This window comes from Phacochoerus africanus, chromosome 11 (genome assembly GCF_016906955.1).
Source record: "Phacochoerus africanus isolate WHEZ1 chromosome 11, ROS_Pafr_v1, whole genome shotgun sequence".
Taxonomy (NCBI): domain Eukaryota; kingdom Metazoa; phylum Chordata; class Mammalia; order Artiodactyla; family Suidae; genus Phacochoerus; species Phacochoerus africanus.
Window position 1 is genome coordinate 96,271,877 of NC_062554.1, and position 27,192 is coordinate 96,299,068.

At 37.9% G+C, this 27,192-nt stretch overlaps 1 protein-coding gene across 1 annotated transcript in view; it reads left to right on the forward strand.

The window, feature by feature from the left end:
- Window positions 1–27,192, forward strand: part of SEMA3E (semaphorin 3E) — a 259,711-nt gene that overhangs the window by 150,399 nt on the left and 82,120 nt on the right. Inside the window, exons 3-4 of the mRNA XM_047753502.1 lie at window positions 6,640–6,699; window positions 9,416–9,535. Of these exons, the coding sequence (XP_047609458.1) occupies window positions 6,640–6,699; window positions 9,416–9,535 (180 nt within the window). The remainder of the gene's footprint in view (window positions 1–6,639; window positions 6,700–9,415; window positions 9,536–27,192) is intronic.

Consider the following 27,192-nt stretch of genomic DNA (forward strand, 5'->3'; position numbering starts at 1 on the left):
GCTGTGGCTGAGGCACAGGCCCATGGCTATAGCTCCTATTAGACCCCTAGCCTGGGAACCTCCATATGCCGTGAGAGTGGCCCTAGAAAAGGCAAAAAGACTAAAATAAAATAAAATAAAATAAAATAAAAAAAGTAGGAGACTCTCATTATATAAAAACCTGAGATGATTCAACATATTTAAGCATATGTTACTGCCCTTCTGGTGATCTGAATAAGCACCATGACATTCCTAGTTGGACCTCATAGGGTCACATACTCTAAAACCAGATACAATGGAGGAGCTGAAGTTGTAAGCCTGACATCTACTCAAAGAAAGAGGAAGAAAAGGTCTTTTCCCCTTCCCACTTTCCTAGGATTATAAAAATGTCGCCCACCCAATGCTCAGAGCAGTGCTTCTTTGCCTGTCTGCTTGTACCTCTCAAAAGCATCCTATTTAATAAATCTACCTTTTGCCTATCACTTTGTGTCTTGCTGAATCCTTTTGCACTGAGACACAAAAAACCTGAACTTCAGTAAGTCCAGACACCAGGTGAGTGATTCTAATTTAAAAAAACAAAACAAAACAAAACATGGTTTCAACTCCCAGTCTGGCTTCTGGCTAGGTTCAAGTCCCAGCCCCTGGGTTCAGGTCCTAATCTATCTAATGGCTTAGGTCTGTTGCTAGAAACAACACATATTCTGGCAATCCTCAAAAAGTCATGTATTGTTTTTGCCACCATATAATATATTATCTTTGGTTTGTGTTAACAACTGTGAAAGGACAGAAACAGACTCACAGACACAGAGAACAGACTTGTGGTTGCTGAGGGTGAGGGAGGCAGGGAGGGAAGGATTGGGAGTTTGGGATTAGTAGAGGCAAACTAGTATGTATAGAATGGATAAACAACAAGGTCCTACTGTCTGGCGCTGGGAACTGTAGTCAACATCCTGTGATAAAACCAGAATGGAAAAGAATATGAAGAAGAATGTGCATATGTATAACTGAATTACTTTGCCATGCAGCAGACATTGACTCAACATTGTAAATCAACTGTATTAACTTCAATAAAATAAAATAACTGTGAAGGGTCTGAAATTTTACCTTGCTTTTAAGACAACTTAGCCTGTCATAGTTTTCATCAAGGCTGCTGGAAATAGAAGACTCTGTCCCTCACAGCACAGTAGGCAGCATGAGCCTCAAGTTTCCATCAGTGGCCTTTTCCCCCTCAGGTCCCACAGCAGGTAGGCTAAGCAGCCTAAACAGACACTGTGTGTTATACCCACTTCACCTGCCTTCAGCTCAAACTCCCTATCTTAAAAGGGGGTCTGCTAGCAAACCTCTCCAGCCTTTGCCCAGAGAGAGACATTATCTTTATTATCCTGGTCAGGAAACAGATCTTGCATTTGCCCTGGAGGGAAATTCTATCTCTATCTCCCAAGGCTGTTGGAAAAGATAGTGTGAAACAAAAGCTGTCAATAAGGTATAGAAATGCCTAGAGAATTGCCCCTCCCCCCAACAATGGGTTCAAATGGTCCTGGAAATAATCCTCATGAAACAGTGATTAAGAGGAATGTGAGGGAGTTCCCATCATGGCGCAGTGGTTAACGAATCCAACTAGGAACCATGAGGTTGCGGGTTCGGTCCCTGCCCTTGCTCAGTGGGTTAATGATCACAGCGTTGCCGTGAGCTGTGGTGTAGAGCTCTGGTGTAGGCCAGAGACTACAGCTCCGATTAGACCCCTAGCCTGGGAATCTCCATATGCCGAGGGAGCAGCCCAAGAAATAGCAAAAAGACAAAAAAAAAAAAAAAAAGGAATGTGAGATAAGATGTTGGGGTTGTTTTATTGCCTGGATACTGTTTCAGAGAATCAGTATGGAGTACTTTGAAATTGTAGAAATATAGTTTTAAAAAGTCATCATTTTACATAATGATGGCAAATGTATCAGAAGAGATGCTAATATTCTCTGAGAAGCCCTGCATCTCATAAATGAAGGGTGTTAAGAATATAAAGCATTATTCTGAATTACAGATGAGGAATTCTCTGATATCTTCATATCAATAAGTGAATTAGTCATGAAAATCTTTCTAGTGATAGATTAAACCTAAAACGAATTTGTATTTTGTTACACACACACATTCTAGCATCCTTTTCAATAATTTATGCATCCACAATAAAATAATAATTCCACACCCAACAGATCTCAGTTAGAATGGATTTTATAAATCTCCTGAGAAAACCTATTACTCAATGCTTGAATTTTTTCCAAAATAAAGGATCAGTAAAGTTTATGAATTCTACAGCTTCATTTCCAGGATCCTTATTTTGCAGTGGTGTCAGTAACCCTTCTCAAGCCATGCAAATCTGCAGCTAAACCTGACCTTGTATTTATGTGGTATCTTTCCTGAATCAGACATGATCCGCTTTATAGATCTACTGTTATAATGAAGAACATTGATCCTTGGATTTTATGTGTGTGCTTTTGGCTTTGTATTTGGTTTTCTTTTATATCCACCCTTTTTGCCTTTGTCTTTTTTTCTTCATTGCTTACGTGTTTTTTATTTTAAAGTTTATATACCGCACTATGAAAGCAAATGAACACTTGATGCCTAATGTTATTAGTAAGAAACTTTTGAGGGCCCATTATACAGATAAGCACATCAAAGTGGTACCATATACCAATAGTTCAAACTGTGAAGTGCTTACTCCTGTGATCATAAATATAATCATAAAAAGATCATCATAATAAAATGCTATTGTCACCAATATTTTTCCTGAATCAAGACCTGAACTTGGCTATATATGTGTGAGTTAAGTGACAAGCCTCTTCCACTTCTAGCATGTAAATGCCTAACCTGATATTTTATGGGAGTGCAGCTTAAAAAAAAAAAAAAGCCTAAATATTTACCATATTTGGGATTCAAACATGTATATCAGATTGCAAAAAGTAAAATGCCTTTGGGGGCCAGTCAGGTAAAAGAAAAGTCTGAAGCAAATCAGAGAGCACCATTCCCAGTGAAAGAAGACTTCAGACTTGCAACTCCAGAAGGATGTTGCCACACAGGAATGCATGACTGTTGCTTACCTTCAGATTTTTCTAGAGAAACCAGAAATCTAGATTTTTGTGCACAATTTCTTCTTTTTGAATGTTGGACAATAATTTAAAAATAATTAAACAATATCCTCACTAAATAAAAAATATCTTTAATCAGCAACATCTAGCATGTAGTTTTTGCACCAAGAGTCCTTCCAGGCTAGCAGAGCACAGGATAGGATGATGGTGGGTGAGGAGGAGGGGAGATAGCAAGGGGAGATTATAATGGAGACTTTAGGGAACAAAGTACCAGAGGTAGGAAAAGACTCCTGCTTACTGGCACAGGCCTAGCAATAAAGTCTAAGGACATAGATAGTGACAGTGGGGAGTAGGAAGCTATACTTAAACTCATCTCTGTCTAGATCCTGAGGCACTTAAGCATCCTTAGGAGGAAAAGACTATGTTTAGAAACATTAATAATATCCTCAGAGGTCCAGTCTATTCTACTGGAAAATTTCTACTCCTTCATCAAAATGTTAACTTGAATTGAAAAGATGATTGTCTACCAAAAGTAGAGAGCCAAAGAAGTGTCAATAAAACATGGCTCAAAGCAGCTATGGATGCTGGAGAGAGAGAGAGATAATATCTTTGAATTTCTGTACACCTTGGATGTGTGGATCCAAGGTGCAGGCCTTGAAGGCAATGAAGGGAAAACTTATAGGTATTCCAGTAAGGGCCAGCATTGCTCAAAATAGTATCCATTATCACTGACCAACAGAGCCTAGGACAATGATATGTGAGCATAAGAAGGTGATCTCATGTAATTCTGAGAGGCACAAGAAAGAGGGTCACTGGAGCTGTTTTGGTCAGGTGGAGGGAGAGTGACTGATACAGCAGATGTGGGGATAAACTATTAATTAGGAAGCTTGAGGTCTTGAGGCACATTTGAGAACTTAGCAGTTGCTGTAATTACTTCAATAGATCACATTTCACCATTCTGAGTTATAGATCTGCATTATGGGGTTGGACATAGAAATAGGCATTTTTATTTATTTATTTATTTTTTTTTTTAGAAGAAGCTCCCACATAATACAGCTACTGTAACCCAGGAGGACCTTATTGGGGCCATCTAGGGCAGGCCCTTTCCCCATATCCTCTGAAATACTGATAATAGTATCTGATGTGCATTTCCCAAGTTGTTTTACAGATGTGAAAAATCCCCCTCACCCGATGAAAGATGTTGGAGGCATAGCTCACAGGCCTCCTGGAGCCTAAGGCTTGCTATGTTAACCCCTTATTACGTCACCATCAGCCAATCAGAGAACTGTGCACAAGCTGATCATTTACCCTATGAACCCCCTTTCTCACATGGCTTTCAAAAATGCTTTATAATTCTGGTTCCAGGAGTCTGGGCTTTTTGAGGGGCACATGCCACCCATCTCCTTGCATGGCCTTATAATAATCTTTTTCTGCTCCAAACTCTGACATTTCAGTTTGTTTGGCCTCGCAGTGTATTGGGCACATGACATTGTGCTAACACTACTTTAGTAAAGTTCTGGTAAGGATTAAATTAAATGTTGGATCCAAAGCACTTGATACAAAGATTAGAAAGCTGATGATGCCAGGTGTCATTGATGATTGCTGGTGTAATATAAACATGTTATCATTCTGGAGAGTGGCCTAGCACTACATCAACAGACTAAATATATGCTTTTGCAAAGACCTAGTAATTCTGCTCCTGGTTATACATGCCAGTGGTGTTCTTAGACAGATCCCAGAGGGACATTACAAAGATGTACCTGTCTTTGATATGGTGGCGACTTGGAGGCAATTTGGGTGTCCATCACCAGGAGAGTAGATACAGGAATGTGGATGGGGGATCCATACCCTGAATATGATCTGGTCCCATTGCTCACTACTTACAAAGTCAAAACTTACTGATGTTGATAGTAAGGAAATGTGTTTTTAATCAGAGTGCTGGCAATCTGGACTCAAGTTCCCCCAAAACTACCTCCAAAGATTCTGCTCATCTGTGAAAGCTTTTAAAGGGAAACAGGGAAGTAATCTCAGTAACTCATTGAGATAGAGGGTCAGAGTGGTCACCATCCCCCACTAGTGCAGGCTTGCTGCCTCCTGGTGATAGTTCTTCAGCTCTTATCTTCTTCACAGTTTGGTTACACAGTTTGTTCAGGAGATTACAGAAGGGGAAGCTAGGGAAGAGATTGGTCCTCTGTTAATTACTTATTATCCATTTCTCCCTCTTCCATCTATGGAAAGAACCAACAGGTTAGGCAAGGTATTGTGTGATTTAAAGATCTGAAAGATGTGCTTGGGCCAGAGATGAATGCAACATGGTGGTGCCTGGTTTAAAAGTTAGTTACAATATAGCATTACCAAAGTGACAGGCAAAGGGGTTTCCTGCAAAGAGCTGCTTACACAAATATTACAAAGCAGTTAGAAACAATACACTATGTGTATACATAGGGATGTGTATAGGGATCTTGAAAACCTAGATCTTAGTGAAAAAGATGAAAAGGATTTTATATAAATTAGAAAATACCATGTATGTAAATTTCAAATACACAAAAAGCAATATACACTTTATAAGAAAATATACAAACAAGAGAACTGTTACTATTTCCACTAACAGATGACAGTGATTGCCCCCTAAAAGGATACAAAGAGAACATGGAGGGGGAGAAGAAAGAAATAGATAATTAAAATAGGAAAGAGACTTTATGGGACCAAGGATAATAATGAGCCCTCAGTTGGATAGCATAATAAGCCCAAAGCTCTGCACATGAATTTATAAAGTAGAAGAAAGAGAACCTAAAACAAAGTTCTTGCCACACTGTCTGGCACAGAGTATGATTAATCCTATCACTGAAGCAAAAAGAGGAACAGTCTGAGAAAAAAGGATAGAAATTTGTGGAATTAGATAAAAAGTACTTAGTAATTTCTGCCTATGGCCTCAGCAAAGTGCTAGGCACAATTGGAGATGAAAAAGGAGTATTTGACATCGTCTCTTCAAGGAAGAAACCAACCAGTTTGAAATAGGACAAAAATTTTCTGAAATCCAGTGGGAAACTGATAGAGGTAAAAAATGGTTTTAAAAAGAATCAAAGATGTTTGTAGGATGTTGTGAAGTGACACACTGTAAGAGTCGTTCATCCTTTCTTTTTTTTGTGTACAACCATTAGTTACTGAGAGCCACCACACCAGGTTTTGTGCTAAATATTAAAAATGCAGAGGAAACTCCAGGAGGTGCCTGGTTGGAAGGGCAGACAAGTTCAGGAAAAAGGCTGGACAGTGGGAGTTGTGGTAGGTTGAGTGCAGAGTAGTGCTGGTTGAAGTGTTGGTGGCCTGAGACTTGATGTGAGCCTTCAAAAACATTAAAAAAAATAGGATTTAGCATAAAATAAAAGCTGAAAAGTAAGTTTCTTAATTTTGTGAGTAATGCTATGAAGAAGATAAAGTCTTACTTGATTTTCTCAAAGAAGAAATAGAACCAACGAAAATAGAACAAAATGAAATGTATTGAACTACAGGAAAAAAATGACATGGTTTTTCAATGTGGTTTATTTTTATATGCAGTTGCATAATAGTCCATTATCTTTTATTTCAGATACACTGGCCTAGTACGGCACTAAAAACAGAAGAATGCATAATGAAAGGAAAAGATGCCGTAAGTATTGTTCATTGTCAATTAAGTCATCAATTATATTCTTGGTCATTCACTAACTTTCATTTGCTCCTACAAAGTGTATATGCAAATCATTTCAGGAAGAAAAAATATATATACCCATATACATGTATGATATACACAGATACATCTTCTCTATATATAATTACTTAAAATTAGTTTCCATGTGGAGTTAGAGTAGGGAACTAAAGTGCCATTTAGGCCTTGGTTTTTATTTTGTCTTATATTTTCATCAATTCAAATTTATAAATTCCTTATAGTAACTGTAATTTCTTATGTCTTTGGGAGAAAAAAAGAATTTCAAGTAATTTCTTAATTTGAGGAAAAGCTGAGCATCTTTGTGACATTTCATCTTGAGTTGATTGGTAAATTAGAAATGCATGAAGAGGAGTTCCCTTCATGGGTTAGCAGTAATGAACTTGACTAGTGTCCATGAGGAAGCCAGTTCAATCCCTGGCCTCGCTCAGTGGGTTAAGGATCCGATGTTGCCATGAGCTACAGCATAGGTCCCAGACGTGGCTTGGGTCCCCTGTTGATGTGGCTATGGTATAGGCTGGCAGCTGTAGCTCCGATTCAACCTATAGCCTAGGAACTTCCATGTGCTGTGGGTGCAGCCCTACAAAAAAAAAAAAAAGGAAAAAAGAAAAGAAATGAATGAACAAAGTCAAGGAGAAAAAACAAAACAAAAAACTTGAAAGATGACAAAGGCAGTTAACAGGCTTTACCTACTCTTTGTGTTTGAGAATGTCTCCTACTCAAAGAATCATTATTCTATTTCTCCATGACTTCTCTGCAAGGTGTGAGAGGGAAGACATGGTCCAGCAGCAGCCCACTGCCCTAGCTCCCACCACATGGATACATGTGCTAGGAGTAGCTGGCTGGCGACACAGTTCATTATTTTGGAGGAAGGCATCCACATCTCCTTTTGAAAGTTAACTCATCCTTTTTTCAACAAGAAAACAAAAATACCATATAAAAAACCAGCACACGTTATTGCAACTCCTGATTCTTTGTAGCAACTGGGTAACAGCCAAGGAATGAGTAAAGACATTCTTGCGCCCTTAGTCTGCAGCGTGATGCTGACTAATTGAACACATTCACAGGCTGTGTCAGTCCAAGCCCAGCTGAGCCAAAATGTGGTCTAATTGGCTTGCTCAAGATGTGACAGTTTCAAGAGATGAGAAGCAGGTGCTTAGAGCAGTATGAAAATAGAAGGTTAGATTTTCCCAACTATACGGGTCCTCCACAGAATAAGGGGCTACATGAGAGGGAAATTGAAAGAAATAAATCTTTGTGCTCTGGATAATCTGTTCAGTAGTGCATTTCTTGTTCTTCCTAAGGAAATGCTATAATCTCAATCATATGATAAGATGATTCTGCTGATTTTTTCATCCTAATACTGTTATGTGAGAAATTTTAAAAGTCAGAAGCTGTCCTTTTAAACATAACATTTACTGATTATTGATGTTAAAGTAATATTTAGCAATAAAAGGGTTTATTATTTCTCTCATAATTTATTTTAAATGAACTAGTAGTACTTAATATGCTGACAGGGTGTTTGCTAGAATTAATTCAGTTATGTGGGTTTGAGTCAATTTTAACCTTTTTTTTTCATTCAGCATACTCACCTAGTGGTTGATGTGTTAAAATTTTGTCATGCATGGAATGTGTATGAGGTACTGAGTTTGATTAACTCCAGAATACAAAGATGTATAAAAGAATCAGTAAGATTACAGTTGAATCCCATTTTAGGAAAATTAGAGCTCTGAGGCCTAATGTGACATGACATAAATGAAAATTTTTTGGAACACATCTGTATACTGGAACACATCATATATTTCATGATAGCTGCCGAAGCAGGTAGTTGCAACAGAGACCAGGTGGCCCATTAAACTATTTACTCTCTGGTCCTTCATAGAAAAAGTTTGCTGATCCTTAGACAGTAATCTTACAATAATGGGCATAAGATGTTATTTTTTTTTTATCAGATAGCTTTCTATCTACATACTTGAAAATTTTCTAAGAAAGTGCTTTATGTGAATTTGTGAGTTTGAAAATATAAGATTTTATTTCCTCAAATATCAAAACTCTGCAAAAGCTCTATAATGTCTGCAAACGTTTCCTTAAGGGTAATGAAGCCTTCTCTTATTATTAGTTTTCTGACTATATGCTGATTCGTTGTTTATATGTACTTAAAAAATAACAGCATTGGTGGGAGTTCCCTTGTAATGCAGCAGGTTAAGGATCTGGCATTGTCAGTGCTTTGGCTCTGGTTGCTGCTGTGGCTCGGGTTCTCTTCCTGGTAGGAAACTTCTGCATGTCACAGGCACAGCCAAAAAAAAAAAAAAATAAAAGCATTAGGAATAATTAATTTACTTAGCAAAACATATTGCCATGTAAATATTTACACGTGAATAAATTTCTGCACAGTGCTTTTTTTTAATTCCTTAATTGTGTACTAGAATACATGATAATGATACAGTCCCATTATTAAATGTAATTCACACATCACTGCATTGGTCACCCTAGTCTCTTTTTTCCCACTGAAACTTGTCCTCCTTTCACCTATACCCTTTGCCTCTTCTAGCCTAAGGAGATTTATATATAAGATTAGCAGGGTCAGGGGGAAAAGAATCAAAGAAGAGCTAAGCATTTTTATTACACTAATCAATTTCTTCTCTTTTTTTTTCCTTTTTAGAGTGAGTGTGCAAATTATGTTCGGGTTTTACATCACTATAACAGGACACATCTTCTGACCTGTGGTACTGGAGCTTTTGACCCACTCTGTGCCTTCATCAGAGTTGGGTACCATTTGGAGGTATGTTGATTTCATTCATTGCTATCAATAAATTATCAAAAGTAATGCTTTAAAGAACTTTGTTTTAAATGGAAGATGGTGGCATTTCTTCAGATGAAAGAGAAAAGCATTTGTGATCTGATTTAGTCTTAAGTCAGAGAAAAGATCTCTCTGTGGTTTTTAAATTCTTGTCAGCTATAAAATTTGTGCATCTTGAATTAATTCTTGATGGACTCATCCACTGAACAATTTCATTTACCTAATTTGACAACTTACAATATTTCTTAATATCAAACTGTATTCTCTCTTGTGTTCTTAGATAATTTTTATTGGTATAAGCACCAAACTAGAATGAATATATGTCTCTCTCTCTCTATATATATATATATGTATGTATATATATATATACACATGCCTATATATAAGTAAATGAAAGTAAATCAAATTACTATATATCATATTTTTAAAAAAGAAATGCAAAGACTTATTGATCCTATAATGACTCCTTTTCTCAACCAGGTAAAATTGGGGCAATGGAGTTGGAGTGGGGGGAGATTGCAAACTGAGTTAAGCTAAATATTAGTGGGTGAGAGCAAAGCAATTCCCAATTGAATTCTGCCACACACACACACACACACACACACACACACACACACGCGCGCGCATGCACACGCACACACACACACAGAGGCACACATGCATACATGCATGTAATATTCACTAACAAGCAGGCTTGAAGATCAGTCATATAACCTGTTTCAACAAACTGGGTAAACTCTCAACTCAGCTCTCATTTATTCAGCCACAGCCACAGCCACAGCAACAAGGGATCCTAGCCACATCTGTGACCTACACCACAGCTCACTGCAATGCTGGATCCTTAACCCACTGAGCTGGGTGAGGGATCGAGCCTACACATTCATGGATACTAGTCAGGTTCATTACCACTGAGCCACAATGGGCGCTCCCTAGGTATATTTTCAAGCACTTTCCATCATTGTTTGAGTGTGAAGTGTACTAAACAATATACTGATGTCAGGATCTATTACCTTTCATTGTGGTCAGAAGGCAGAATCCAACATTAAGATGGGGCTCAGATGAAACAGAGCTCTGGATGGTCTGTAATTAAACAGCTGGACTCTCTTGATTCTTGTACCCCATTTATGAAAGTGACTGTAACATATTTCCAGACACCACATATGAAGAACAGCATTCATTTCACTAGTAAACAGTTATTTCTTATCTTCCTGATACTAGTTAATATTGTGATGCACATATAATCGTCAGTATCTGAAGTGCTGTCTCTAGCTGCCTCTGGAGAATGCTCCTGATTGAGGTACTTCAGCTATTAAGCATCCTTATAGGCAGAATTTTTGATTAGCATATTTTGAATGTTAACTAACTACCCCTAGTATAGACTAAAGTTACATAGCATATAAAAACCCCCTAAAGTATATTTACCAAATTATTTTAAAGAAACAATGCAGGTGATATAATTGGAGAATTTCTGACAGAGATGTAGAAAACAAATTAGTTCAGTTCAGAGTCAGAATATTTATATATATACAAAGTATACATGTACATATACATATGGATATGTATGTATGTGTGTACAAACAGGTATATGTATATACAAAGTCAGAGTATACACAACTTATAGAGCAGCTATATTGACAGCAGATCCTCTCACTTTTCATGTATTTGAAAATGCCTTTATTTCACCTTTGGTTTTGAAGGATATTTTCCCTGGATATAGAATTCTGGGTAATAGGTATTTTGGTTGGTTTTTTTTTTTTTTTTTGCTTTAATCATCTCAAAAATGCCTTCTTGTCTTCTAATCTCTTTCTTATATAAATTCAGGTATCATTCCTGTTGATGTTACTCTGTTTGCAATTGCTTTACCTCCATGATTTTTTCTTTATCTTTGGTTTTCAGTAGTTTTTCTGTACTATGCCTATGGGTGTGTGTATGGGTGTGTGTGTGTGTGTGTGTGTGTGTACATGGGTACGTGGTGCTGGTACTGGGGAGATAGATATTTATAATTTCAGGGGATACTAAGATTTTTGGATGCAACATTTATGTTTTGTACAAAATTTTTGGCTATTCATTTTTTCACTTAATATCTCTGCCTGATTCCCTTATTCCTCTCCTTCAGGGATTCATAGATATGTAGATAGGCAGGTAGAGAGAGAGAGGGAGATTAGAGAGATAGATTGAATATTGGGCATTAACCCACAGATGACTGAGATTCTGTTCATTTTTATGTCCTCTGTTTTTCAAATTGGATAAATACTGTTGATTTCTTTTCTTTTTTTTTTTTTGTCTTTTTGTTGTTGTTGTTGTTGTTGTTTGTTGCTATTTCTTGGGCCACTCCCGCGGCATTTGGAGGTTCCCAGGCTGGGGGTCTAATTGGAGCTGCAGCCACCGGCCTACGTCAGAGCCACAGCAACTTGGGATCCGAGCCGCGTCTGCAACCTACACCACAGCTCACGGCAACGCCGGATTGTTAACCCACTGAGCAAGGGCAGGGACCGAACCCGAAACCTCATGGTTCCTAGTCGGATTCGTTAACCACTGTGCCACGACGGGAACTCCTGTTGATTTATTTTCAAGTTTATTTCCCTTTCTTCTGCTATCTCCAAAAAGCTGTTAAGCTCACCTCATTAGTGTTCTATATAAATATTGTACTTTTCAGTTTTAGAACTTTCATTTTGTATATTTTCCATTTCTATACTGAGTGTATTATGGATATATAATATTATATATATATATATTATATATATATATATTCTTTTATTTTAGGGCCACACCCACAGCATATGGAGGTTCCCAGGCTAGTGGTCAAATCAGAGCTGTAGCGGACGGCCCATGCCACAACCACAGTAATGCCAGATCTGATCCATGTCTGCGACCTACACCACAGCTCACGGCCACTGAGTGAGGCTAAGGATTGAACCTGCGTCCTCCTGGATGCTAGTCAGATTAGTTTCAACTGAGCCATGATGGGAATTCCTGTTCCCACATATTTTTATTCATTATGACTACATTTTCCTTTAAGCCTTTGAACATATTTTAATAGCTATGTTAAAATGTGCTATTTTGAACATTTGGGTCAATTTTAGGTAAGTTTGCACCTACTGGTTTTTCTCTTGTTCTCAATCATATTTTCTTTGTTCCTTTGCATGTCAAGTAATTTTTATTTTGTACTAGGTACTATGGATCAGATGTTTTTATTCTAGATTCTGAATTCTGTTGTCTTTTAAAAAGATTTTTATTCTAGCAGGCAGTTTACTTTGCTAGGCTCACACTCAAACCTTGCAATGGGCAGCAGACACAAATCTCTTTCATTTTTCCAGCTACTGCTTTTCATGGTCTGCTTGCATGTGCAGTTCAGGTATCAGCTAAGGATTTGGGAGAGAATATACACATAGATCTCAGGGTGCCTCCTTCAATTTCCAGATATGTATTCTCATTTTTAAGCTAATATGGTACCTTAAATCTCTGTTCCATGATTTTCCAAGTTAGTAAGTCTCCAACTTTCTGCTTGAATTCTAGTCATTCTTCCGCATATGAATTAGGACATTTCCTTGAATGAAAAACTCTTCAGTCTTTATCTACTTTTAACTGATTTCCATTACCTTCAAGTAATTGTTTTTTATATATATTTTTACTTAAATCACATTATCTGTGGGATTAAGTTCAATACAAACTGCATTGTCATTAGTAGAAGTGGAACTCCATGTAATTCACCTTCATATACATGATGCTGAATAATTTTCTCATGTAATTATCTAAGTATTAGGTCTGATGAAAAACATCGTTTGAGGGAGTTCCTACTGTGGCTCAGCTGGAATCAGACTAGCATCTATGAGGACATGGGTTTGATCCCCTGTCCAGTTCAGTGGGTTAAGGATCCTGTGTTGTTGTGAACTGCATTGTATTTTGAAGATGTGGCTCGGATCTGGTGTTGCTGTGGCTGTGGCGTAGGCCAGCGCCGCAGCTCCAATTTGACCCCTAGCCTGAGAACCTGCATATGCTGCAGGTACAGTCCAGAAAAGACAAAAAAACCAACAAAACATATTTTGAAAAAAATTCTGCTGGTGTCATAAAGGGAATATGTAGTCATATGATAATTAGGGCAGTGAGAGATTTATTCCCAAAACTCTCTTTGAAGGCTTAATAAAATTTTGTATGAGGGAATAAAAAATTGCAAATGGTTACAGGCAAGAGAAATGTTTTGATTAAGAAAACACATAGGCACATGTGGAATAGGTTCACAGGCATTAATCTAGTTGATTGTGAAACAGCAGAAGATAAAACTGAGGAAAATTGGTAGAGAATTTTTAATGCTGGATAGTGGCATTTTATAGTTATTTCTACAAGAAGCTGGAGACTATGAAGGAGTTTGAGCAGAATATTTGATTGGCATGTCATTAGTAATATTTAGGATTGATTCAAGCAGAGAGGGATGCAAGTCAGAGAGAAATTAAAGGGAGCTATTATGAGAGTCTTTGTGGAAGATCATGAGGATATTTAAGAGTGTTGTCACAGGAATGAAGGAAAGGAAGTGTGGAGCTCATGTGAGAAGCTGCTCAGCAGGAGTTTATATAACTTAACATTTCGTGGGATGTTACTGATGAAAAGGAATTAAAAAATAACTCCAACAATATTTCATGGTGATTGGGAAGAAAAATAGTCTTTGACAGCAAGAGGGAACTAAGAAGGTAGAATATGTTTTTGTGAGAACATGAAAAATGCTTAATGCTTCTCAGTTGTAAATGTTTGATTTCCATGTACAGTTATTTGAAAAATTGTTCATGGAGCCAGGATAGAGTATTATCAGAATAGGTTGAATTATTGAATCTTGCGGAGTTAATGGTCCCTGAGGAGTCTCTCCTTTTCCTTTTCTTCTCTTTTACTCCTCTCTCTGTCTTATTTGTTTCTCTCACTTTACTTTTCTGCCTTAGTTTATCAGTGCAGCTTGGAATATGCCATTGTTTAGGTGAGGATAGAATATTTAGGGAATATCAATGTAAAACAGACTGAATAGACCGAATAGTATAATGAAAATCATGTTAGTGCAAACTAGCATCACACTTGTAAAAGGAAAAAAGTAATGATAGATAACATAATCAATACTACAGAGAGGGCAAATTTAGTAAAGGGATGAGTAATTAGAATGTCAGAGATTAGAAAGTGACTGAATAATGATAAAATAAAGGCAGTGGTAATTGCCTTTTCAATCCAGAAATAGAATTGTTAAGGAAAAGAAATAGGGGAAAGAAAAAAGTGTAGGAGTGTTGAAAGAAGGTTTTTCTTAGGATAGTAGATCGAGAAGTTTAAATTATTGACAGAGAGGATATGATCACTTCCCTTGGAGTTAAGGAAGGCTGAGTGGAGGTCAGTTTTGCCAAGGATGAGGACCGTTAGTCAGTCTAGAAATCTCATTAACAATTGGATGTAAAGGGTTATTTTTCAAGAGAGAAACCAGAACTAGAAATTCAGCTTTGAGAATTAACCACATGTATATGTGGAAAAGCTGAGGTCTTAAGTATGATGCCTTTGCTTAGGAAGAGAAGTTGAGTAAAAGAGGTAAATAGCTGAATATGGAGCCCAGAAATACTGATGTTGGAAAGGCTAGTGGAGGAAGAAAAACCCACGAAAGAGACTAATAAGAAGTTACTAGAAAGGTTAGGAGGAAAACAGGAGAGGGAGATAGCACAGAAATAAGGGAGCAACCAACAGAGAGTCTCAAAGAGTCATTCTCTGTACACCTAGAAATTGTCTGGAAAGAGTTATGAGAGGAGTTTCAGTAAATTGTGGATGCAAACCATGGACTTGTGCCATGAAGAAACTGAAGCCAAATTTCTCTTGAATCAATTTTGTCCCTTTCTTCATTTCATTATTTTTGATTTTTTACTGAGTTATAGTATAAATATAAGAGGAACAAAGTGTGTGAATGTATTGCTAAATCATTTCCACAAGTGAAATACCACTGTGTAATGGATACCCAGATCAAATTGTTTCTTTTATTTTTTGCTTTTATTTTCACCTTTTATTCCCCTCATAGGGCAGTAACTCTTGTTTCTTCCCCCCACCCCCACCCCGCCGCGCTTAGGTACCTTGTATTTAGCCTTTTTTTTTTCTTTTTAGAGGCAAATATGCAGCATATGGAAATTCCCAGGCTTAGGGGTTACATCAGAGCTGCAGCTGCCGGCCTACACCACAGCCACAGCCACAGCAATACAGGCTCTGAGCCATGTCTGTGGCTTACACCACAGCTCATGGCAATGCCAGATACATAAGCCACTGAATTCAGGTGAGATCTTTTTTTGTTGCTCATTTTTATATGAAATTAGTATTCCTGAACTTTTAGAAGGCAAGTATACATCAGAATAGATGTATATCTAATTTCACATTTTAGAACTCACTATTCCGTTTTGTTTTGTAAAGTTTTTACCATCCAGGGTTCTTAGCCTCCTTAATCAATAAAAATTGATAACAGGCCAGGCTTTACTGAGGCCTCTACCACATCAGGGGGTAGCAAAAACAAGTAACAGTTTCCCTTGTTCTCTTGCTCCCCTGTGGGGGTGAGCTGATTCCTTATGTGGGTGAAGGTAGGGACACATCTAAGAGTTAGGCCAGAGGGGTGGCTTAGGTGGTTTGTCCACCACTTTGGTGGTGTCATGTGCAGGTGGCCTTAGTACCCTGCTTCTGCTCCTGACACCCTGCTTTTGTTCTTATCTCTTCAGAGATGGCATTTGGTCTTTTAGTTGTTGGTTTGGTTTTTTTGTTTTTTGTGTTTTGTCTTTTTAGGGCTGCACCCATGGCATATGGAGTTTCCCAAGCTAGAAGTCGAATCAAAGTTGTAGGTGCGAGCCTACACCACAGCCACAGCAATGTGGGAACTGAGCTGTGTCTTCAACCTGCAACCTATACCACAGCTCACGACAACGCCAGATACTTAACCCATTGAGCAGTGCCAGGGATTGAACCCTCATCCTCATGCCTGCTAGTCGGGCTCATTAACCACTGAGCCACGCCATGAATTCCTGGTCTTTTAGTTTTTTTTGTATCCTGTTATCCATAATTTGACCCAACTGTGCATGCACACAATTATTTTTAGTCCCTTATAGTTTCTTTGTATTTTGTTGCTCAAGTAAATGTTTGTCCAGGTGCAAGAACTGCAGCCACTGCAGCAAAGAGTCCCAGGTTCTGTCCCAGTCTGTCTCAAAATGTTCAAAAATATAGATATATAAATGGATAGATATGGATAAAATATGGATATAAAAATTCCTCTGGCTATGAGCTCTCCTCTTTTTTTCTGGATATTTCTTTCCCTTTACCTTCTTTATTTCTCTCTTGGACAAAGTGTATTTTACACCTAGCAGTTTCTTCTTGGAAGGGAGGGACATGAGCTGGTGAATTTTGAGGGTTTACAGTTCTCTATCCATCCCATAGGACTCCATCCTTCCCCTACCTCTTGCAGTCACCCACAGATTGAATCTGCATGAATTCCTCTCAAGTTCAGCCAAAGTAATGCTACATGATCCATGGGTACTTACCGGAAATTTGAGAGTTCTTTTTCTTCTCAGTTCTGGAAAAACCTGGTTGCTTTTCTCTTCTTCCTTCTGCAAAATGTTAATATTGCATGTGGCTTATAGCTTGGAGTAGTTCCTCCACAACTGCTGGTACTTGGTGACTCATGGAGGGAGATGTCTTAACAGCCAGTTTGCTATAGGTGTTGTCTGTGAGCTTTTGGTTTGGCATTTCTAGTTGATCCATCTGTTTTTCTGGAAGAATTTATGGAGAATAGAAAGTGCGCCTCTGATGCTATCCTCTCAGAAATCTAATGTTACTGAGTCCAACCACATTATACTTACCACACAACAGGCCAATAAGAGACACATTGTTGGGGCAAATAATAGCAACTTTATTCAGAAAGCCAGCAAACTGAGAAGATGGTGGACTACTGTCCCAAAGAACCATCTTACCTGAGCTAGAATTCAGGCTTCTTTTATCCTAAAAGGGAATGCGGTGTGGCCGGCTGTGGCAAACTTCTTGGTGCCAGAACTCTTTGTTCTTGTAGCTATTGATGTAGGCCTGGTCACCATGTTCCTGTAAATCTCTACCATTATTCTCTGTTCTGCAACTTTTTATCTCTGTATGAATGGAAATGAGTTATACCTTTAAAGATCAGAGCCTTGAAAATGGGCTATCATATATGTATTTCAGGCTGAAGACAGAAATCTTTTCCAAAGGTACAGAGCAGGTCTGATTAACACAGACAACAGAGCACACAGGTTAGAACTAAAGGAATGTTGGAGTTCCCATTGTGGCGCAGCAGAAACAAATCCGATTAGGAGCAGTGAGGTTGCGGGTTCAATCCCTGGCCTTGCTCAGTGAGTTAAAGATCCAGTGTTGTCATGAGCTGCAGTGTAGGTCGCAGACGTGGCTTGGATCTGGAGTTACTGTGGTGGGTGGCTGTGGCTGGCAGCTGTAGCTCCAATTGGACCCCTAGCCTGGGAATCTCTATATTATGCTGCAGGTGTGGTCCTTAAAAGCAAAAAATAAATAAATTAATAAAAAGAACTAAAGGAATGGATCTAATATGAAGTCAAGTTTTTTTCTTCTCTGTTACACTAAGAATACTCTTTAAGTAGTAAAATGCTATACAAATATAAAGTGCTACATAAAATATTAAATGTATACCTCTAATTTTACTCACCTTTCAAAGAAAAAGGAAATTATGTGTTGAACACAGAGGTCCAGAGAAAAAAAATCCAAGAGGTTCAGGTATAAAACCTATTTCTAGAGAACTAGTAAAGGAATTGAGCTCCTACAAAAGGAAAAAAAAAATGCTTTTGTTTCTAAACAATCTGTTTCTCTTAGAACATAGTGACTTTAGCACAATGGTATTAGCATGCTACTATATTTGTATTATTTTTCTGTGCTTGAAACCAAATTACCAAAAATGTGGCAGCTTAAAACAACACACATCTATTGTCTCTCAGTTTTTGTGGGGCAACAGGAAGCCAGGCATTGCTTAGCTGGCTCCCCTGCTCTAGGTCTTTGAAGGCTGAAGTTCAGGTGTTGCCTAAGCTTCCATCTTTCTGAAACTTGGAGTCATATTCCAAGTTCTTGTGGTTGTTGATATAATTCAGTTCCTCGCAGTTGTAGGATTCAGGTCCCCAATTTCATGATGGCTGACACTCATGGCTGCTAAAGGCCACCAGCAGTTCCTTGCCACCTGGCCCTATCACAGCATGGCAGTACACTTCTTTGAAGGCACCAGGAGAATCTTTCTGTCCTGTTTACTAAAAGGAAGTCAATATGATATAATCACAAGAGTTTCTATCCCATCACCATATAAAGTACTATAATCTAGAGAGAGATTTCCCACCACATTGTAGGTCTTGTCCTAAGGGGTAAGGATTATACAAAACATCTATAAGAGGCAGTGGGAATATTAGGAGCCATTAGAATTCCTTCTACTTTACTTTCCTTTACGTATCTTCACATGAAAGGAAGATTGTATTAGTACAAGTTTTTTTAAGAGGGTGTTTCTGGGGGAGGCAAAGCAAAGGCACATAGGAAGGGGTGAGAAATAAAGTCATTCTTTTCCAAACTTTCCTCATGCCTCTCCTTTTAAAATAAACTTGCATTCCTCCTTGTAAGAATCATATGACTAAGGGATGAATGTGTGGACCACTTTTGAATTTTGCCAGCCCATACATGGGCAATTTTGATTATCCTTGAGAGCATAAGCATTTGAATATAGAGTGCTGTAGTATTTCATGAGGTAACTTTTCTCAGTGTATTTTTATTTAAAGTTTATTTATAGTTTTTTTGTTTAAAGTTTATTTATATCAATTTTTAAGTATGCAGAGTAAATTAGTCATGCAAATTTGTTTGGCACCAAAGATAATAATGTGCTTTTGATTTTCAGTATATGATTTTGACGTTTCAGCCAGTGCAGAAAGTAGCAGCTTAGCTTTTTTTTTTTTTTTTTGTATTTTTATGGCCACACCCACGGCATATGGAGGTTTCCAGGCTAGGGGTCTAATCAGAGCTACAGCTACCGACCCACACCACAGCCACAGCAACTCCAGCTCCAAGCCATATCTGCAACCTACACCACAGCTCATGGCAACTCCAAATCCTTAACCCACTGAGCGAGCCTGGGGATTGAACCCGCAACCTCACCGTTCCTAGTCAGATTCTTTTCTGTTGTGCCACAGCAGGAACTCCAGAAGCTTAGCTATTTGAATTGGGGGTACTGTCAGCTTCAAAATCAAAAGGGTTACATATATACTTCAATCCAATATAAGTCTCTTTGAAAATATGTTAGAAAAACTATACCCAAATAATGTTTTTTACTAAGTTAATCCACATTTGTACTTATAGACTAGAAATTAATATATTTTTCTAGTTGTTTGTATTCTCTAGTGAAATATTTTATGATATGTCAGTAAGAGATTACTATCCAGACATAACAACATAACAGGTTTTTGCCTTTTAAGATCATGTGTTTTTGTTTTTGTTTTGTCTTTTTGCTATTTCTTTTGGGCCGCTTCCACGGCATATGGAGGTTCCCAGGCTAGGGGTCGAATCGGAGCTGTAGCCACTGGCCTACGCCAGGGCCACAGCAACTCGGGATCCGAGCCGCGTCTGCAACCTACACCACAGCTCATGGCAACGCCGGATCGTTAACCACTGAGCAAGGGCAGGGACTGAGCCGCGTCTGCAACCTACACCACAGCTCATGGCAACGCCGGATCGTTAACCACTGAGCAAGGGCAGGGACTGAACCCGCAACCTCGTGGTTCCTAGTTGGATTCGTTAACCACTGCGCCATGACGGGAACTCCTTAAGATCATGTGTTTTATGTATTATCTCATGGGTCCTTTAAAGCTTGAACCATTTATTTTCAATAAATATTGAAAATATCTTTTTAGGCAACAATACTTAAGGATCCAAAACAGATTTAAACATAACATTTATTTTTGTGTGTGTGTTCTGTGTGTGTGTAATTTTATGGTCACACCCATGACATATAGGCCAGGGATTGAATCTGAACCAGACCAGCAACCTGAGCCACAGCTGTGGCAATGCTAGATCATTTAACCAATTACTCAGGGCCAGAGATCGAACCTGCACCTCTGCAGCGACCCAAGCCATTGCAGTTGGATTCTTAACTCACTGCACCACAACAGAAACTCCCAAACATATATATTTTGAGTATATGAGTTTTTATCAGATATATTTTCCTCACAGATACTTAATATTTCTTTCTTAGCAGATTAGATATTAGTTTCTGCTTATAGTAGAGTCACAATTCCCTTGGCGAGCCAATAGAACTAATAACAGTTTCTAGAGTTTTAGAAAGTTACACATTAGAGTTGCATGACTGATATTAGTAGTTCGTTTTACACAACTGAAGTCAATATAGCCATGCATTTGTGTTTTTCACAAAGAAAACACAAAGAGATATGCATATTTTGATTTCAAAGATTATTTAATATCAACTCTTGCCACACCAAGCTTTTAAGCACACAGTTTCAAAGATTTTCAGTTTTTTTTTTTTTTCTCTTAAAGGATTTCTCTAGGTCCCTATTTCTTTAGCTTTTTTTTGGTCTTTTTTGGTCTTTTCTAGGGCCTCACCCACGGCATATGGAGGTTCCCAGGCTAGGGGTCTAATCGGAGCTGCAGCCACTGGTCTAAGCCAGAGCCACAGCAACGTGGGATCCGAGCCGCATCTGAGACCTACACCACAGCTCACGGCAATGCCGGATCCTTTAACCCACTGAGGGAGCCTGGGGATCAAACCCACAACCTCATGGTTCCTAGTTGGATTTGTTTCCGCTGTGCCACAATGGGAACTCCCCTATTTATTTCTATTTGTTTACCTCTAGTTATCTTAACATTAGTTGAAAAAATGCTCAAGGAAATATTTATTTTGAAATAATTATGTAAATATATAGGTGGGAATTAGCTATTTGAGTAGAAAAAAAATGTGAAAATTAGTATTGAGTATTTAACATTTATATTTTTAGATAATTTTATTTATTAAATTAGCCATTAGTTAACAAAAACGTCCAAATTATAATTTGCACCAAGATATTTTTATAAACCTTATTGGTTACATGTTTTTAAGGGCAACTCTGATCTGTAATTTCCTGATCCATTTATGTAAAAATAATATATAGAAATATTGTATTGATTTAAAAATTATGACAGTTTATTTTATATTCAATTCAAATAAGTGATTAAATGGTCATATGTATTACCCTAGGAAGTAAGGTTTATGTTTTGTTCTGACCTCAGTCTATTAGGTTTTCATGCTGGAAACCATGTGTTGTATATGTATTTTCAGCTGCAGGTGAAATGGAAATTATAAAGAGTGAAAATAGAGATTACCTAACAATAATACTTTATTTTGAAATAGGAAGAATGGAAATATTTTATCCATTGGGATAGATATTAAAAGTTAAATATGATAAAGGAAATCATTTACTCTGTCATCATAGCTGTCAGATAAAGACAACATTCCATAGGTCTTTTAGAAAGAAGACATCCTGGGAGTTCCCGTCGTGGCCGCAGTGGTTAACGAATCCGACTAGGAACCATGAGGTTGTGGGTTTGGTCCCTGCCCTCGGTTGCTCAGTGGGTTAATGATCCGGCGTTTCCGTGAGCTGTGGTGTAGGTTGCAGACGCGGCTCAGATCCTGCGTTGCTGTGGCTCTGGCGTAGGCCAGTGGCTACAGCTCCGATTAGACCCCTAGCCTGGGAACCTCCATATGCCGCAGAAGTGGCCCCAAGAAATAGCAAAAAGACAAAAAAAAAAAAAAAAGACATCCTAAAGAGTTCTTATCACAAGAAAAAATATTTTTTCTTTTAAAAAAGTTTTTATCATAAAAAAGACAATTTTTTTTGAGTAGGTAAAGAGTTACTTCAAATTTCATATCACATTGTATCAAGATTTATTATTTAGAAATTAGCATTAGAAGACCTAAATAGTAACTGATTTTTTTTTCTTTTTTTTTTATTTCCCCAATAGCTATTTTAAAAGAAAGTATGTCTATCATGGAGGCAAGCCATTTTCTCTCTCTCTCTCTCTCTCTCTTTTTTTTTCTTTTTACCTTCTTTGCTGCAAATCAAAAGACATCTTTCAGTGCAGGTGATAGAAAAGGCAGTGCTACAGTCCTTGGGGCATGAAAAAGTGAGCCTGACACTTTCTCCAGGAGCTTACACTCTTACTAGTTTTGTGATCTTTTGACATCCTTAAGATTATTTTAAAATGTCTCAGAGGAGAGGGTTGTTCCTTCAAGGCCTTTCTTTCCTGTCAGTCTTACTAGTGAAAGCTGGTTACATGATCTTTTGGTGAGAAGGAAAGCAGGATTACTTGGGCTAGTTTTTGTCTGAGAATGATTCTATGAAAGCTTTTGGGAAGGCAGACTTCTTGACAAACTTTCCTTAGAGTTCACTCTTGTGCCTGCTCTGTATGTGAGATGGTTCGTTAAGAAGCTCTACTCTTCAGCACCATGGGCCTGGGAGCAGAGAGAAGGTGCCCAGAATAGCAGGTGATGCTGTGTTGCTGAGCAGCTTTCCTATTGGCCCCTGGGGATGCGGGGCCAGGAGAGGCTTGTGCTGGACCAGAACTCTAACTAATTAAAAAGTGTCAGGCCACATCCTCAGGGAGCAGTGAGCTCTGTTATGAGGGCTTTTTCCCCTCACTTAACACATAGAATACATGGAAAAAGTCAATAAAATAAAAAGTGGAAGTGCCCCAGTGCCAACTTTTGCCCACCTCTGCTGTGGCATGCTTCTGTTAGTAGTTTTATGTTTATTTTTTTGCAAACATATGTGTGTACATGTGTAATAACAAAACATGTTAATATTTGAAGTTCTGATTTTGTTTATTTTTACTCAAAAACATTTCAAAGACATTACTGTTTATATATTTGGACATAATACTTCTATCTCATTCATTTAAATGGCTGCATACTATCTTATAGTAAGAATGAACCATCGTGTAATTAAGTGATTTATTTTTAAACTGTGAATTTGCAGGCTTCAGCGGAGCAGAGAATGAATGTGGCACTTGAGTGGTTGGGCACCTCACGGGCAAATGAGCTGCAGCCCAGTAAGCATTCATGTCTCTTTAGTTTGATCAGACATTATAAACTGGCAGCCATATGTCCAATTCAGCTCGCAGATGTGCTTTGTTTGTCACAGTGTTTCTTGTTTGTTTTCTTTTAAAGAGTCTACACTTGAAGACCGGTTGGTTTCAAATAGTAAATTGTGATTTTCATTGGACAGACATGAAAAGAATCACTGGGTGCTTAGTAGCTGCTGCTTCATTCCTCATTTAAGGACATGGGCTTAACAATATTCCACAGACCCTGTCACTTACACAATGCACGCTTACACCCAGCCTCTGATAGCTGGCCATCTCCACATGGCCCTGATGGGCATTTGTATTTGTTACTCAAGCACAAGAAAGATTACGAACTTCCCCAGGACACTTGAGTGCTTAGATATAGTAGTCAATGACCCTGGGATGAATGGTTGAGTAAGCAAGTGAATGAATGCATGAATGAATGAATGAATTCCACTGCATTTGTATTTGATGTAAAACTCTAACATCCTCACAATCCAAATTAAGAAGTTTTTAGACTTTATTTTGATATTTAAAAGTTCTAGTTAAATTTGGTGAATTTTGGCTTTTTTATAACTTTATAACTTTTTTGCTTATATAATTATAATTTTTTTCTTTTAAATATAATTTTATTTAATTCAGTTTGTGAAAGTGTTTATAAGATAGACTTCATCTTATAATTTCTCTAATAAACAAGTCTCCTCCATATACATAGATTTTTTTCCTTAATTATGTCCATTCTGCCAACTCTTGAAAATGGTTGGTGATAATATAATAGATATTTGTTTTTACCTTTCTGGCTTTAGAATATAAATTAAGAACTGTTACATAGAGAACAGAGGCATTCTTTAAGTACATTTTTTTGTTAACCTATAAAGAAAAGTGTACAGGTGAAAAAAATACTCCTGATTAATTTTCACAAATTGAACCCATCTTTGTAACTAGCATCCAGATCAAGAAATAAAACATCACCAGTACCCCAGAATCTCTGTTTTGATCCTTTCCCATCAGTATCCATCCCATCCCTACCCCCAGACAAATTAACCACTACTTTGACTCCTAGAGTCATAGATGAATTTTGCCTCTTTTAGAATTTTATGTAAGTGAAATCATATAGCATCTTATTTTGTATGTATCTAACTTATTTTGCTTAATATTATGGTGACATCAATCTCTTTTGTATATAGTTGTAGCCATGTGTTTGCATTGCTGTGTAGAGTTTGTTTGTCTGGATACACCTCAGTTTACTGACCCCACTCTCCTTTTGCTGAGCTTTTGGGTTATTTACAGTTGCTGTGCTGTTATCATGCTGCCATGAACATCCTTGTTCATGTCTTCTGTAAATACACATATGTTTCTGCTTAGAATATTCTGGGAGTGGAATTACTGGGTTATAGAGGATATGTATGTTGAGCTTTGGTAAATACTGCCAGTCTGCTTTCCCTTCATTGTTCCAATTCCATGCCTTCTGGCAATACATGGGAGTGCCAAGGACTCCACACTCCACAGACAATGCTTAGTACTGTCTGTTTTTTTTCCTAACCCTTTTGATGATTGTGAAGTGGTATCACATTGTGGCTTTAATTTTCATTTTCTTGATGACTAATAAAGTTGAGTGCTTTTCGCATATTTATTGAGGCTTAGAATTTTTGAGTCACTCTTGAGTTGAAGTCTTCAGTTTGCCGTTTGAGAGCTGCTTGACATTTGCCAAATAGGTTTGTTAAGGGTTTTTATGAGGGAGCAAATGTGAAATAGCCAGTTCAGTGCTGGTTTTAAAGAAAGTACTCAGTTAAAAGTAATTCTTATTATGACCCTTTTCCTTTGCCTTTTGAAACTGGTAGAAAATTTAAAACAAGGGTCAAAAATGCAATGGTAGGGGAATGGTGGAAGAGAACAGTTGGATTAAATATATAAAAGTAGTGGGAAAAGAGGAACAGGTAAGGAGAACATAATCAATATTTCCTGATTGTGATATCAACTTTCTTGGCAACTAAGGTGAATCCAAGAAAAAGGATGTGTTCTTGCTCTCATGTAACAACGTGGAAAGTGAAAAGAAATTAAGTTACTTCTTAATATAGCACAGTAAGTGCCAAATTTGGGCCATGTAGTTCAAGGCCAAGTTTTGTCCATTATGTTGTGCTGCTTTTCTGAATAACCAACTATATTAAGGCATTTTGTAAACTATGAAGTGCCATATAAAAGTTGAATGGTAATAACTGTGTCTACGCAGGCATCTTTTATGTGCATGTATGGCTTTCATTGCTTTTCCACACTTTTTCTCAACTTGATCTTCATCAGCTGTCAGCGGACTGTTCTATTTTTCTCTCTCCTTCTTGACACAGTAGAGTCCTCACTGCAGTGATATTCACAAAACACAACAAACTCCTTTGTTCTTTGTGTATCCATTTTTGTGATTTACTAACACTGCTCCCAACTGCTGAATAACACAATAGGGACAATTAGAGAATATTGGTTGTAACCATTCTTATTCAGATGGACCCAGAGTTACTCAGTCATCGATAGTCCTCAACTACAATCCTAGCATTGTCCAAGTCACTACTCTTTTGGAAGTGGGATGGGGAAAAATAATGCAGTGAATAATAAAGGCTTGGGAACTAGACTGATGCAATTTCAAATGTGGGTTTTGCTACCCACTCTCTGTGTGACTTTGGGTCCGTACTTAACATCTTTGAACTTGAGTTTCTTCATCTGTAAATGTCAGTTTCCATTTTAATACCTAGCTTGCCAGAGCTATATAGATTTTCTGAGATCATATGTGGGGAAGCAGCTACCCTGGGAACTGGTACATGGTAATGCACACTTGATGTTAACAAATTTTTCATGTTAAATCTCCAGTGCTGACTTCCAAGGAATTAACTCCCAGCATTTGAAATGTCTTCATATTAAAAAAGCCAAGTAAGGGCTATAAAACCAAAGCCTATATCCTTCCCTTTTCCGCTTCTGAATTTATATATTTGATGCTCCCTTTTCCCTCTGTTTCATAGCAAGACATCTCTGGACTTTTTCTTCTAAGTTTACTTGTTCCACTGTGTCCTTCCTAATATCAATTACTTTCTTCATTATTTTAATTTACCAAAAATCCTTTTTTCCCCCTTCTCTTCCCTTCCAGCACATAAATATGTTTAAAATTCTGTTTGTTGCTTTTATTTGTTTGTTTGTACGTTTATTTTGGCAGTTCCTGTAGCAAGTGGATGTTCCTGGGCTAGGGATCAAACCTGCACTGGAACAGCAACATGAACTGCTGCAGTGACAACACCATATCCTTAACCTGCTGCATCACAAGGGAACTCTTAGAATTCTCTATGTTTAAGTTCTCTGTAAATTAAAAAGTTATGAAAGCAATCTTTAGCCCCAAGTCTATTCAGCCTACAAACTTACTTCCTGACTTCTCTGGCTCTCACCCTTCCCATGACTGCCCTGAAAGAAGAGTTTATACTTCCCACCTTTCCTTCTTCAACTTCCATTCGTTCATCCACCCAGGGTGACTTATCATTTTG